General features: G+C 44.6%; 1 protein-coding gene across 5 annotated transcripts in view; it reads left to right on the top strand.

The window, feature by feature from the left end:
• sesn3 (sestrin 3) overlaps positions 1-13,125 on the top strand; it is a 114,029-nt gene that overhangs the window by 43,198 nt on the left and 57,706 nt on the right. For 3 of the 5 annotated variants that reach the window (XM_033022398.1, XM_033022395.1, XM_033022397.1), the window contains exon 2: positions 6,270-6,335. The exons of the other annotated variants lie outside the window; for them this stretch is intronic. In XM_033022398.1, the coding sequence (XP_032878289.1) occupies positions 6,297-6,335 (39 nt within the window). In that variant the 5' untranslated portion in view covers positions 6,270-6,296. The remainder of the gene's footprint in view (positions 1-6,269; positions 6,336-13,125) is intronic. 5 annotated transcript variants of the gene reach the window in all.

A 13,125-nucleotide genomic window follows, 5' to 3' on the forward strand; every position in this document is an offset into this window, starting at 1 on the left:
AATCGGGGATTAATGAACAGAGATGCTGCCTGTCCCGCTGTTACTCCACCTTTTGGTGTCTATCTTCGATTTAAGCCAGCATCTGCAGTTCCTTCCTACACAATTAACTTAATCATTCAGAGTTACACTGGGTTTGTAAAGTGAATTATGCCAAATGAATTATCTACGAGATGATTAGTAAAAGTAGTAGACTGTTGATTTATATTGCTGTGGATTCTTAGAAAGGATTGCATCAAATGGCTTCTTGGAGTCCTGAACTGTTGAGTTAGGAGTAAATAAAAATAATCAATTTGCTGATGACATAAAGAGTGATGTCCTTCACAATATAGATGAAGCATTTTAAATAGCAAAGAGATTTTAGAAAGCTGTCAGCTGAAATTCAACTTGTGAAATTAAGCCATTCACTCTTAATCAGAAAAGGGGGAGAAATAAAAGCTGTTTCTCAAAGAATTTTAGAATTAGAATTACCTTTATTGTCATTCAGACCTTACGGTCTGAACGAAATTTCGTGCCTGCAGTCATACATACAATAATACAATAATAAACAACAATAAACACAAATTAACATCCACCACAGTGAGTCCTCCAAGCACCTCCTCACTGTGGTGGAGGCAAGAATCTTAGGTCTGCAGTCTCTTCCCTCCTCTTCTCCCACTGCGCTGAGGCGATTCCCCACCGGGCGATGGTACAAACAGTCCCGCGGCTCACCGAACCCCGCAAACGGGCCGGCTCAAACACCGCGGCCCGGGGTGGTCGAAGCTGCCGCCCTCCAGTCCAGCGGACGCAGCCGCTGGCCCGCGGCTGAACCCCGGACTCAGGTCACCGCCGCCAGAACGCCGTACCAGCCACCGGAGCACCGTTCCAGCCCCGAGCAGGATCGCCCTCACGTGAGTGCCGTTCCTCCCTCGAGCTGGGCCGCTCCGACGGGAGCGTCGTACCTCCCTCTAGCTGGGCAGCTCCGATGGGAGTGCCGTTCCTCCCTCGAGCTGGGCCGCTCCGACGGGAGCGCCGTACCTCCCTCGAGCTGGGCCGCTCCGACGGGAGCGCCGTACCTCCCTCGAGCTGGGCCGCTCTGACGGGAGCGCCATTCCACCCTCGGGCTGGGCCGCCCCGACGAGAGCGCCACAGCCCCTCACGGGAGAGTCTCAGCCCCGCGCCAGGCCGCCCTCACGGGAGCGCCACAGCCCCTCACGGGAGCGCCGTTCCAGCCCCGAGCCGGACCGCCCTCATGGGAGCGAGCCCAGGGCAAGTCCTGACTGGCTCTGCCTCCGGAGTCTCGAGGTCGCCAGCTCCGCCATTAGGCCTCAGCGCAGACGGAGGCAGAGAAGGGGGATACGACAAAGTCGCATTCCCCCGAAGGGAGAGACAGCAAGCCCGGTTTCAACCCCCCCCACATAAACACAGCCTAAAAACCAAAAACTTAACTAGACAAAACAAAAAAAAACAACACAAAAAAGTAAAAACAAACGGACTGCAGGCGAGCCGCTGCTGCCAGGGCAGCGCCACCACTTCCGGAAAGTGAACATTGAACAGGAACGGACCCATCCTCCCACAATGTTTGTGCTGTGCCTGATGCCGAGCTGAACTGATCTAATTTGCCTGATGTTCCATATCCCTCTATTCCCTGCACTTCCATGTGCCTATCTGAAAGCCTCTTGAATGCCACCATTGGATCTGCCTCCACCACCATTCCTGGCAATGCGTTCCTAGACTCCCAACACCTTCGGGGTGTCTACTAAAAACTTGCTCCTCTGACAGTGGAGGAGGCCTAGGATGCAAAGGGGGGAGGGGGAGAAAGAGCAGAGCTACTGGACACTGAGGAGTCGTGTGAGGGCCTCATCTATGATAGAGGGTAACCCCCATTCCCTAAAAAACGAGGATATCTTGGATGTCCTGGTATGGAAAACCTCATCCTGGGCTCGGATGCGATGGATACGGAGGAATTTGGGAGCAGGGGATAGAGTCTTTGCAGGAGTCAGGGTGGGAAGAAGTGCAGTCTAGATGGCTGTGGGAGTCAGTAGATTTGTAATAGACATCAGTCAATAGTCTATCTCCTGTGATGGAGACAGTGAGATCAAGAAAGGGGAGGGAGTTGTCTGAATGGTCCAAGTGAATTTGAGTGCAGGATGGAAATGACTAGTGAAATTAATGAAGTCCATGAGTTCTGCATGGGTGCAGGAGGTACCCCTGATGCTGATGTCAATGTAGCGGAGATAGAGACTCTGCGTCCTCACTCCTACACATTCCATCTCTCTCTCTCCCTTCCAAAGATGAAAAGTACGGAGAGAAGAGCTTATTCTTTTCACAGAGCTCATGTCTTCCTAATTTTGCTGCAGACTAACAGAAGTTCCGCGGAGGCTGATTAGGTGCTGTGAATGCCAGTGTCATCTGTGTGATGTCCTGGAGACCAGGTCTTCAGATTGGTCTTACTTGTACTTTTGGCAATAACCTTTGCAACAAAAATATGTTCATAATCGAAACCTTTGAGTGTCAATATTTGGTACAGCCCACATCAACTGGAAAACAAGCCAGTGTGCTTGGAGGCTAAGCTATGAACCTCCAGCTCCCATATTACCAGCTGGTGTAAAGGTAAGGCATAGGAACTACTTACAGTTGTTTATTTTGTTGTCTAACTGATGATGACGTGCTTGGTTACATTTACTGATGGAGCGCACACTACGAATAGTTCTGTAATTCGACCTGGAAACCAGTCAGTTTTAACCAATAACCGAGAGGCCTATGCCCCCAGAACTTGGCCATAACATAACACTCTTGGCTATCACACTATTCTTTGTTTGTACCAACTTTGATTGGTGTTACGCAAGACTGGTTTTAAGAGTTAACACTCTATTTTCTAGTCAATTGGAATATTTATTGCTGGCCCTGTAATCCACTCAGTTATGGTTATTTAGATTGAAATTCTTCTTTTAGCTGAAAAGCCAGTTCCTGTTCATTTTGTAAACTATATAATTAAATAATACACACTTTGAGTTCCTGTGCAATGTGCCGTTAACCTTCAGTGTCAGAATAACATCATGGACTGTGTTTTACGCAGAGGAATGGGTCCCAAGTGAGGATGCAATCTATAATTTTTTGGAAGGAAAAAGTATTCTAACAATTTAGATGATTTAAAGTGGTGAGCGTTTAATTTTCATGATGTAAAGGAATAGTTATTATGTTTAGTTCTCCAAAGGTTTAAGTTTTTTGTTTTTGAATTGGAAGTAGTGAAAGCCAATTACCTAATTTTATCCAAAGCAAAACACAAATTGCTGAAGTAACTCAGTACGTCAGGCAGCATCCGTGGAGGGAATGGATAAACAATGTTTCGGGAACTGTCGGATCCTGAGCTGAAAAGTTGCCTATCCATTGCCTCCACAGACACTGCCTGATTAGTACGGCTCTTGGTATTTTGCTCAAGATTCCAGCATCTGCTGTTCCTTGTGCGCTCACCTAATTTTATCTGCATCTCCTTTTTGTTTTAAAAGAAGTGCTGTTGATCTTTTGACTAAAGAGGAAGCTAGAAAAGAAAAGGTGGGTGTGTTGGGGTTTGTCACTGAGGCGCTGCCTGGTGAAAGCTTATGAAGGGAATGAAGCAATTTTCGGAGACGCATTTTGGAGAAGGCAGAAATGCAGTGGGTTTCTGTACTTGAGTAAGGATGAGGAATGAGAGAGTGAAATTCGTGGTTGAGATGGTTCCTTTTACTTGGCTGTTTCTACCCTTGCCACATTGGGATATCAGTATTTCAGACTGATCTTGAGACTTTTAGTTTCTCAGAACTATAACCTCATGGCCTTTCTCTGAGCTAATGCAAATTGCTTGGATGAACCATGCTAAATATAGTGCTACCTCTTAGAACTATGTCGTTTGCAGGTTTAAATCTCACAACTGATTTGCTCCAATCCACACTGATGCTTCCGTGTAGTTCTGATATCTGCTCTGAAAAGGGTGCTGCCTATGGAAAGGGCGCTGACTAATCAGTGACTACACTTGTTTAAGGTTCATCGTTTTGAATTCCCTTCTGCAATTTTGTGAAGATTCATCTGGTATAAAGTTGGGTTATAGACATTTTATCTGCTCACTTTGTAAAAGAATGAAGTTGATCATTTGACTAAAGGAGGCTTGTGCAGAGTAAACTGAACAAAAATATATAATTCCACATTCATTCATATTTTAAGAAAAACAGATGACTAGAAGTCGGGATACAATATCTCCCAAGTTAATTGGGAAACTGAAGATGGATCATCTATTAAGCATGAATTGTTGAGAGAAATTAATTATGAACGTCTACTTGGGGAACCCAAATGTAGAGCACTGAACTGAAGAATTATTTTTGAGTTGTTTAGTGGTTCATTCATATCATTGTTTATTGTGAAATTGTGTTAATGTTCCTGTTGAGTCCTGTGATGTTTTTTTTTTTACTGTTTACTGTTAATCTTGCTATTAGAGGAGGTGGCGATCGGTATGTCACCTTGGAATCCACCCTTCACTGATGGAAGTGTTGTTCCTTGTATATTGGTTTAATGTTCAAGTAGATAATATTTTGGAGATACTTGGTCATTTCATTGGTCCCAGTGGACTTGTAAATACAATAATTTGACCCAAAATCAATGGTCTTATTCCAAAGACTGCAATGCTAGAATGACTACTGTAGATATAATTAGAAATTGTCAATACCTTTCCATGGTTTCACAGACTCTAGTGTGGTTGTTGCCGAAATAGCAGCAAAAGTTCATAAAAATGAAATATTTTTAAGTCTAGCATGATTTAAAAATAAAATAAAAATCCACGCTGGCAAATGAATTCTGTTTGTGCAGACTTTTTTGCATTCCTGTGGGTTTCACTTACAACGGTTCTGCAGAGGGCATTGTACAACAGCTCATGCATTATAAACACAATTTTAAAGTCTCATTAATAATTGATGATAACAAGATCAGTTGCAGCTTTTGGAAATTAGTCTGGTCTATGCCTAGTTTTCAGAATGACTCTTGTCAACAAGGTTTGATTAGCCATGGCGGTGTTAATCCATTGTATACAGGTAGATATCCCCAAAATGAAATTACTTAAGTTACACTAGGGCTAATCTATTCATGATGATACAAAGATGGAATGCATATTCCATGAAAGATAAAGATTCAATGTTTCTTTTGTACATTTTTTTCTTTCTTAAATTTTACAAAAAAACTGGGCACAAATGTCTTAAGACGCTCTCAGTCAGTCAGTAATGTTTGGTCCTATCTTTAAACAAAACACCCTTGCCACCTATGTGGTCCCTGGGTGATATCCCTTGTTCTCATCCACAACCCCTTAATGTCCAGCAGAGGAAGGAACCTAGACTGCGGTGGTCCTCCTCCATAGAATCTTGGCATGCTTGAACCACGTTTGGCATGCATTCTCTAAAGGACATCTCCCTGTGCTGGAAGACCAACACGTTTCGGGCAGACCAAAGAGCATCTTTCATCGAGTTGATAATCTTCCAGCAGCACTTGATTCCGTCTCCAAATGTGTCCCTGGGAACAGCCCGTAAATTAGAGTCCTCTGTTACAGAGCAGTTAGGGACAAACGTGACAAAGACCCTTGTAACATTCTCCAGACTCTCTTTGCAAATCCATATTCTGCAAAAAGTGGACAATCGTCTCTTCTCCATTGCATCTACTGCAAAACAATTGTAATCTCAGTCTTGCCTGGAAGTGTAGTTGCAGAAAGCTATTTAATTTTTGGCATCCTTGCCCCCTAAACCATCCCTCACTGAGGGAGACACCTGATGAAGACTTCTTCAAATCATTGTGCATCACTCTGGAAAATTTATCGGGCCATCCATTATTAATCACCTTGCGATCCAGTTGTCATTTCTGCTTGGGCACAGACGATGGGTGATGTGATATTCCTGTGCAAATTTCTTTAGGAACATTGTAGTGGAGTTAGGAGCATGTTGTACTGGGAATGCCAGTCATTGGGCACTCTTGGCCCAGCCTACACTCCATGGCAATCAGCTGGTCTGTGCTTTAGGTCACATTTACACTTTATTTCACCCCACCCCAAACCCTCTTTCCTCTCTGCCCTCCCTCCCGCATCTTTCTGGAGATGTGGACCAGGACAGAATGCGCAACATCTGATCTGTCATTGTAACTAAAGTTTGTTATGGTAACATATTCCCCATTCCAGCCCACCCTAATGTATGCACTATAATTTCTAGGTATCTATCTGTATCAGACTGCTGGGATGTTCAGCAGGTTTGAGCAATTAATCAATGTGCTCTTTCTATAAACAGGAAAATGGTGCAAGGGTCCCTCAACCTATGGCAAGTGGACCAACTGCTTTCATACCAGAAAAAGAGGTAATTTTGTATATATTCTGTAACATTATTAAATAATTACCATTTTAAGGAATCTGTGTTTGTACAAATGATTAGTATTGAAAAATAATAGTATGGGGGCCCCCTATTCATCTGCTCCCGTATAAAGCACATGAATGGAGACTTGTGTAGGAACTCTTAAAAACAACAAATAATTAAGAGAATGGGTTGGTGAATTGAGAAGAGATCCTCATCATAATAATCCTCTGCCATTATACTAATATATTAATTAAACTTACAGAAGATTTAAGTGGCAAGATATTCTAGAACTAGAGGAGATCCGGGCGATCCGGCTCGGGGCTGGAACGGTGCTCCGGTGGCTGGGACGGCGTTCTGGTGGCGGTGACCTGGGTCCGGGGTTGAGCCGCGGGCCAGCGGCTGCGTCCGTTGGACTGGAGGGCGGCAGCTTCGACCACCCCGGGCCGCGGTGTTTGAGCCGGCCCGTTGCGGGGTTCGGTGAGCCGCGGGACTGTTTGTACCATCGCCCGGTGGGGAATCGCCTCAGTGCAGAGGGAGAAGAGGAAGGAAGAGACTGCAGCCCTATGATTTTTGCCTCCACCACAGTGAGGTGCTTGGAGGACTCACTGTGGTGGTGTTAATTTGTGTTTATTGTTGTTATTATTGTATGATGTATGTATGACTGCAGGCACGAAATTTCGTTCAGACCGTAAGGTCTGAATGACAATAAAGGCATTCAATTCAATTCAATTGCAGATGTCAGAGCAAGGCTGGTCGACAAAAAGGTTTATGCATGGTGAGAATTTGAAGTTTCAAGCAGGATGTGAAAGCCAAGGATTTTGCAGACCTAACTTGGCATGAAATAGGGGCAGAGTTTTGGCTGTTGAAATTACCAGCTGTTTTGCAACAAATTTGTGTTGGTCAGGGGCTGGGGCAGGTGGAGTTAGACTGGTAAGCTTGTAAAAGACAAAGAATTGGATGAGAATTTTATCAGCAGATGGGCCGATGATCAGTGGCAATGATGAAAAGTGGATGTTTGGTGTGGAAAAGTGACCGAGTTGAGAACGGCAGAGGTTATAAACAGTCTGCGTCAGTCTGAGATTGACCAGGAAGGAGTATGGATCCACTGGCAAGGGTATGGACCTGGTGGATCTTTTCAAAGGTGACAGTCGAAACATTGGACAGCATTGCTGTTCGTCATGGATAGACTGGATAGACTCGGCTTGTACTCGCTAGAATTTAGGAGATTGAGGGGGGATCTTATAGAAACTTACAAAATTCGTAAGGGGTTGGACAGGCTAGATGCAGGAAGATTGTTCCCGATGTTGGGGAAGTCCAGGACAAGGGGTCACAGCTTAAGGATAAGGGGGAAATCCTTTAACACCGAGATGAGAAAAAATAATTTCACACAGAGTGATGAATCTCTGGAACTCTCTGCCACAGAGGGTAGTTGAGGCCAGTTCATTGGCTATATTTAAGAGGGAGTTAGATGTGGCCCTTGTGGCTAAAGGGATCAGGGGGTATGGAGAGAAGGCAGGTACGGGATACTGAGTTGGATGATCAGCCATGATCATATTGAATGGCGGTGCAGGCTCGAAGGGCCGAATGGCCTACTCCTGCACCTATTTTCTATGTATCTATGTCATCACAGGACGTTGGACCAGTGGTTTGAGAATGAAGAAATACTTGTAGAGAGCAGGGTATTGGAAACAGACATTAAGCCTTTCAATTGCATTGCCAAGGGGAAATGTGTAGATGTAGAGAAGGCCAAGGAAAGGTTATTGTGAGACAGTAGATAGAGTGGAGCCAGCGCAATTTGACTGAGCTGGACAGTGAAATGTTGGATGAAGATGGGGCAATTAGATGCTGCAACAGAAATGGTAAATCATTTAGAACCAAAAAAACCCCAATGATTTTTGTGACTTTTTTTAAAGCAGCTCATTTCAGAATTGCGGCAGGAACCAAAGGTATTGAGAAGATAAAACCCAAAGGAACGTAGAAAAAATAAATATTGGAGATATGGTAATTCCTCACTGAGACAGGGGGCTCAAATGTACTTATGTTGAGGGGAAATACTGGTGATGGTGGCAATGCAAAAGGGTGACTGAGGGGTGCAATTTACAGTGACTGATAGTGTGGGAGACTCCAGGTGACGGTGAGTTATCAGCTTTTTACTGGGAAGGGTCTGAAGAATTGTCCCAACCCGAAACATCACCTATTCATTTCCTCCAGAAATGCTGCCTGACCCGTTGAGTTTCTCCAGCACTTTGTGTTCATCTTAATTAGGAACATGAATCTGGTGAACGCATTAAAGGTGATGATCAGGATCGTAGGTCTCAGTTATTTGGACAGGATTTGGTTTCGCAAACAAGGAGAGAACTTGGATAAGGAGCAAGCAAGAATAGAAATGTAATAGTGACAGTTTATTGTCATATGTCCCAGATAGGACAATTAAATTCTTACTTGCTGCAGCACAACAGAATATGTAAACATATAGTACATAACGGGAGCGGAAAAAAGCTCAGCGTGTGTGTATATATATATATATATATATGTGCGTGTGTGTATGTATGTATGTATATGTATGTGTATGTGTATATATATATTTACACAGTGTGTGGATAGCTAGATGGGTACACATACTCAATAAATAAACAAATATAGTGCAGTAATAATGATAGTATGTTGTAGTTCAGAGCTTATTTGTTGTGTTTAATAGCCTGATGGCTGTAGGGAAGAAGCTGTTCCTGAACCTGGACGTTACAGTTCTCAGGCTCCTGTACCTTCTTCCCGATGGCAATAGTGAAATGAGTGTGTGGCCAGGATGTCTTTGATGATGTTGGCTGCCTTTTTGAGGCAGCAACTTCGATAGATCCCTTTGATGGAGGGGAGGTCGGAGCCGGTGATAGACTGGGCAATGGTCACAACTTTTTGCTGTCTTTTCCACTCCTGGACGTTCAAGTTGCCGAACCAAGCCATGATGCAACCAGTCAGTATGCTCTCTACTGTGCACCTGTAGAAGTTCAAGAGAATCCTCGTTGACATACCGAATCTCCGTAATCTTCTCAGGAAGTAGAGGCGTTGATATGCCTTCTTTATAATTGCATCAGTGTGCTGGGTCCAGGAAAGATCTTCGGAAATATGCACGCCCAGGAATTGGAAGTTTTTGACCCTCTTCACCATCGTCCCATTGATATAAACAGGATTGTGGGTCTTCATCCTTCCTCTTCCAAAGTCCACAATCTGTTCCTTGGTTTTACTGATGTTGAGAGCCAGGTTGTTATGCTGGCACCATTTGGTCAATCGGTCCATCTCACTTCTATACTCTGACTCATCACTCGAGCCAGGAATAGGCAGGCAAAAAGGCATCATCAAATTACAAAATAGGCACGAAAAAGGCATTTATTGACATAAAAAGGCATTTATTTCCACCACCAAAATATGGTTAAAAATGATCATTATAAAGGTATACTACATTAAATGACCAAAGTTGCCTAGTTGCACATAATTAACATCATTTTTAGCAAATTATCTTGTGTTAAACTATGCTGTGTCAGACAGAATATGCTTCAGTTGTGAAAAACATCTTTCTACCCCAGCTGAGGTCACTGGTGCATACCCAAAACAAGCTACAAATTCTATATTCATGTTGATATCTTGTGCATTACAATTACCTTTGTGAACTTTAGCAATGTTTTGTATTTCTTCAAGATCTTTGTTAGCTAAAATCACTCTCACATTTTCCTTGATGTCTTTATCTACATCGCCAGGAACTTTGCGAATATCATCAGTTACTTTGTTGAAAACCTGCAAGTTATTCACTAATGTTTCGCCACATTTCTCAAGAGAAGTGATAGCTGTGAGAAGTGATAGCTTGTGTGAAGTTTGCAAAATTGGAAGCAATAAACACAAGATCGCAGTGGAGGGACTTTTTCTGCATGATTTCACTGACGATCCTGACTGCAGCAGATTCTTCTTCTTCAAAACAGTTGACAATTTCTTCTATCTTTTCAAAATTTGCAGCATAGTAGAGTACAGCAGAGAGCCATGTACCCCACCTAGTCAAAACGGGCTGAGGAGGTAGCGGAATCTCGGGTGCCATTTCCTTGAACAACTGCACACGTGACGGTACTTTGAGGAAGATTTTCTCGAAGTTGGAAACTAGGCGATCGACATTTGGAAACAAGCTACGTATGTGCTCGGCAATTCTATGGGCTAATGTCAAATGCAACATTTTGGGGAATAAAACTTTAAGAGCACGAGCAGATTTTTTCATGTACGGAGCTGTATCAGTCACAAACAGAAGAATATTTGTGTGTTTTATACATTCTGGCCAAAGTACAGCAAGTGAAGATGTAAACAACTGAGCAATAGTTGAGCTGGTACACAAAAATGCTGGAGAAACTCAGCGGGTGCAGCAGCATTTATGGAGCGAAGGAAATAGGCAAAGTTTTGGGCCGAAACCCTTCTTCAGACTGATAGGGGGGGCGGGGCGAAGAAAGGAAAAAGGAAGTGGAGGAGCCCGAGGGCTGAGGGAGAGCTGGGAAGGGGAGGAGACAGCAAGGGCTTGCTGTCTCCTCCCCTTCGATTTTCCAGCATCTGCAGTTCCTTCTTAAACACAACAGTTGAGCTGTTTGACCTCCAATACTTCCGATGTCAACAAATACTCCTTTGTTGATCGACCTGCCTCCAGTGTACCAATGGCCACATTGGCAACATATCTCCCCACAGTATCGGTTGTCTCATCTATGGAGATCCATATTTTGTTGCGTGCAACTTCATCTCTAATTTTCTGCAGAACAATGATGAAGTTGCTGTCAACATAATTTTTCTGTAATGATGACTCACTCGGTATATGTTCCTCTGTGGATTTCCCTAAAAAACCTCACAGATATGTTTTTCCAATTTTCATAGTGGAATTCCAGCATCAATGAATGCCTTGCACAGATCACTCAAACTCAGATTTGCGACTGGAGTCAGCAGTAAATGTTGTGATGAGACAAGCTTGCGTATTTCGTACTTTCAGTTTCTCTGCCGCCGACTTGTGTTTAGCTGTCTGTACATGCTGGGAGACGAAATATTTCTTCTCATGATACACTGCTTTCTCACATTCTTTGCAAAACAGCACAGTTATCTGTAGAGAATATTTCACTCCCGTACACTCTCACCAAATCGTTCAGTTTTTACAAGACGTTGACTTGACTTTAGGCATCTTGACGTTTGCAGGGGTCGATCCCACAGGAGCGGGGATGCAGACCTCTACAGGCAGGCCAAGTACAAGCTAAGAAGAGGAATCAGAGCTGCCAAGGAAAGGTATTCTGAGAAGTTGAGGGGCAAGTTCTCAGCAAATGATTTCTTCTGTGTGGAAGGGCTTGCAAGAAATCATAAGCTACAAGAGGAAAACCCCCCGCTCTTTGGACAATCATCAGCTGACCAACGACCTGAACGAGTTCTACTGCAGTTTCAATAAACAGAAACTTAACTCTGGTACCCCACATCCCCTCCCCAACCAACACTTCACACCTCACACCTCGCCAAGTAGCGAGCGGGCTAGATCATCTCTGACCCCTCTCACCCTGGCCACAAACTCTTTGAATCACTTCCTTCTGGAAGGCGACTCCGGATTGTCAAAGCTGCTACAGCCAGACATAAAAACAGTTTTTATCCACGAGTAGTTGCTCTACTTAACAGCCAAAAATCTGTAGCCTCCTTTGATCTGGTATTTTGTTGGTTCACATGCTTGATCAATGGTGTTTTATCATTAATGTTTATTATTATTAATGTTTAGTGTTTTCTGAGTCATTCGTAACTGTCACTGTATGTCATGTTGTTACTAGTGGGCGGAGCACCAAGGCAAATTCCTTGTATGTGAATACTTGGCCAATAAACTTACTTATTCACAGCCTGACTCCAGTTTGAAAAGACTGGACCCTTCCCCACCTACTCCTCCCCAATCACCACTTCACACCTACTTAAAGCATAACTCCAGTTTGCAAAGACTGGACTCTTTCCCACGCACCCCTCCAGTCACCACTTACAGCCGGGTTTCGCCCCAGCGGTATATATTTTTCTTGTAAGTTATGTTAACGCGGCAAAAAACGGCTGATTTAAGCACTCCATCGTGAAAAAGGCATTATCCTGAAATCATCAAAAAAGGCATGAAAAGGCACTCCGGAAGTGGCGGCGCTGTTAACAGCTGCGGCTCGCCTGCAGTCCGTCTGTCTTTACTTTTTTCTGTTGTTTTTTTTGTCTTGTTTTGGTTAAGTTTTAGTTTGTTGTGTTAGGAGGGGGGGGGGGTGAAACATGTTCTCTGTCTCTTCCTTTGGGGGAAGGCGACTTTTTCGTGTCGTATCCCCCTTCTCTGCCTCAGTCTGCGCTGAGGCCTAATGGCGGAGCTGGCGGCCTCCAGCCTGCGACTGACCCCGAGGCTCCGGAGGCAGAGCCAGCCAGGACTCACCAACGAGAGGCTGGCCGTCTTCGGGGCTGAGGCAGCGGTGGCCCGACTTGCTGGTGCGGCGTTCTGGCTTTCGGCGGCGGCCTGAAGCTGATGCAGCGGGACTCGGAGATGAGACTGCGGGACCCGGAGCTGGGGCAGCGGCCTGGAGCTGATGCTGTGGCGGGCCGTCTCGGAGCGGAGATGGCGTTCCGGCTTTCGGCGACGGCGACATCACCACGGAGGTCCACTGGACTGGAGGGCGGCATCTCCGGCCTGGATCGATCGCCTCAGCGCAGAGGGAGAACAAGGAGGGAAGAGACGGAGACTAAGATTTTGCCTCCATCACAGTGAGGATGTGCTTGGTGAACTCACTGTGGT

This window comes from Amblyraja radiata, chromosome 6 (genome assembly GCF_010909765.2).
Source record: "Amblyraja radiata isolate CabotCenter1 chromosome 6, sAmbRad1.1.pri, whole genome shotgun sequence".
Lineage (NCBI taxonomy): Eukaryota > Metazoa > Chordata > Chondrichthyes > Rajiformes > Rajidae > Amblyraja > Amblyraja radiata.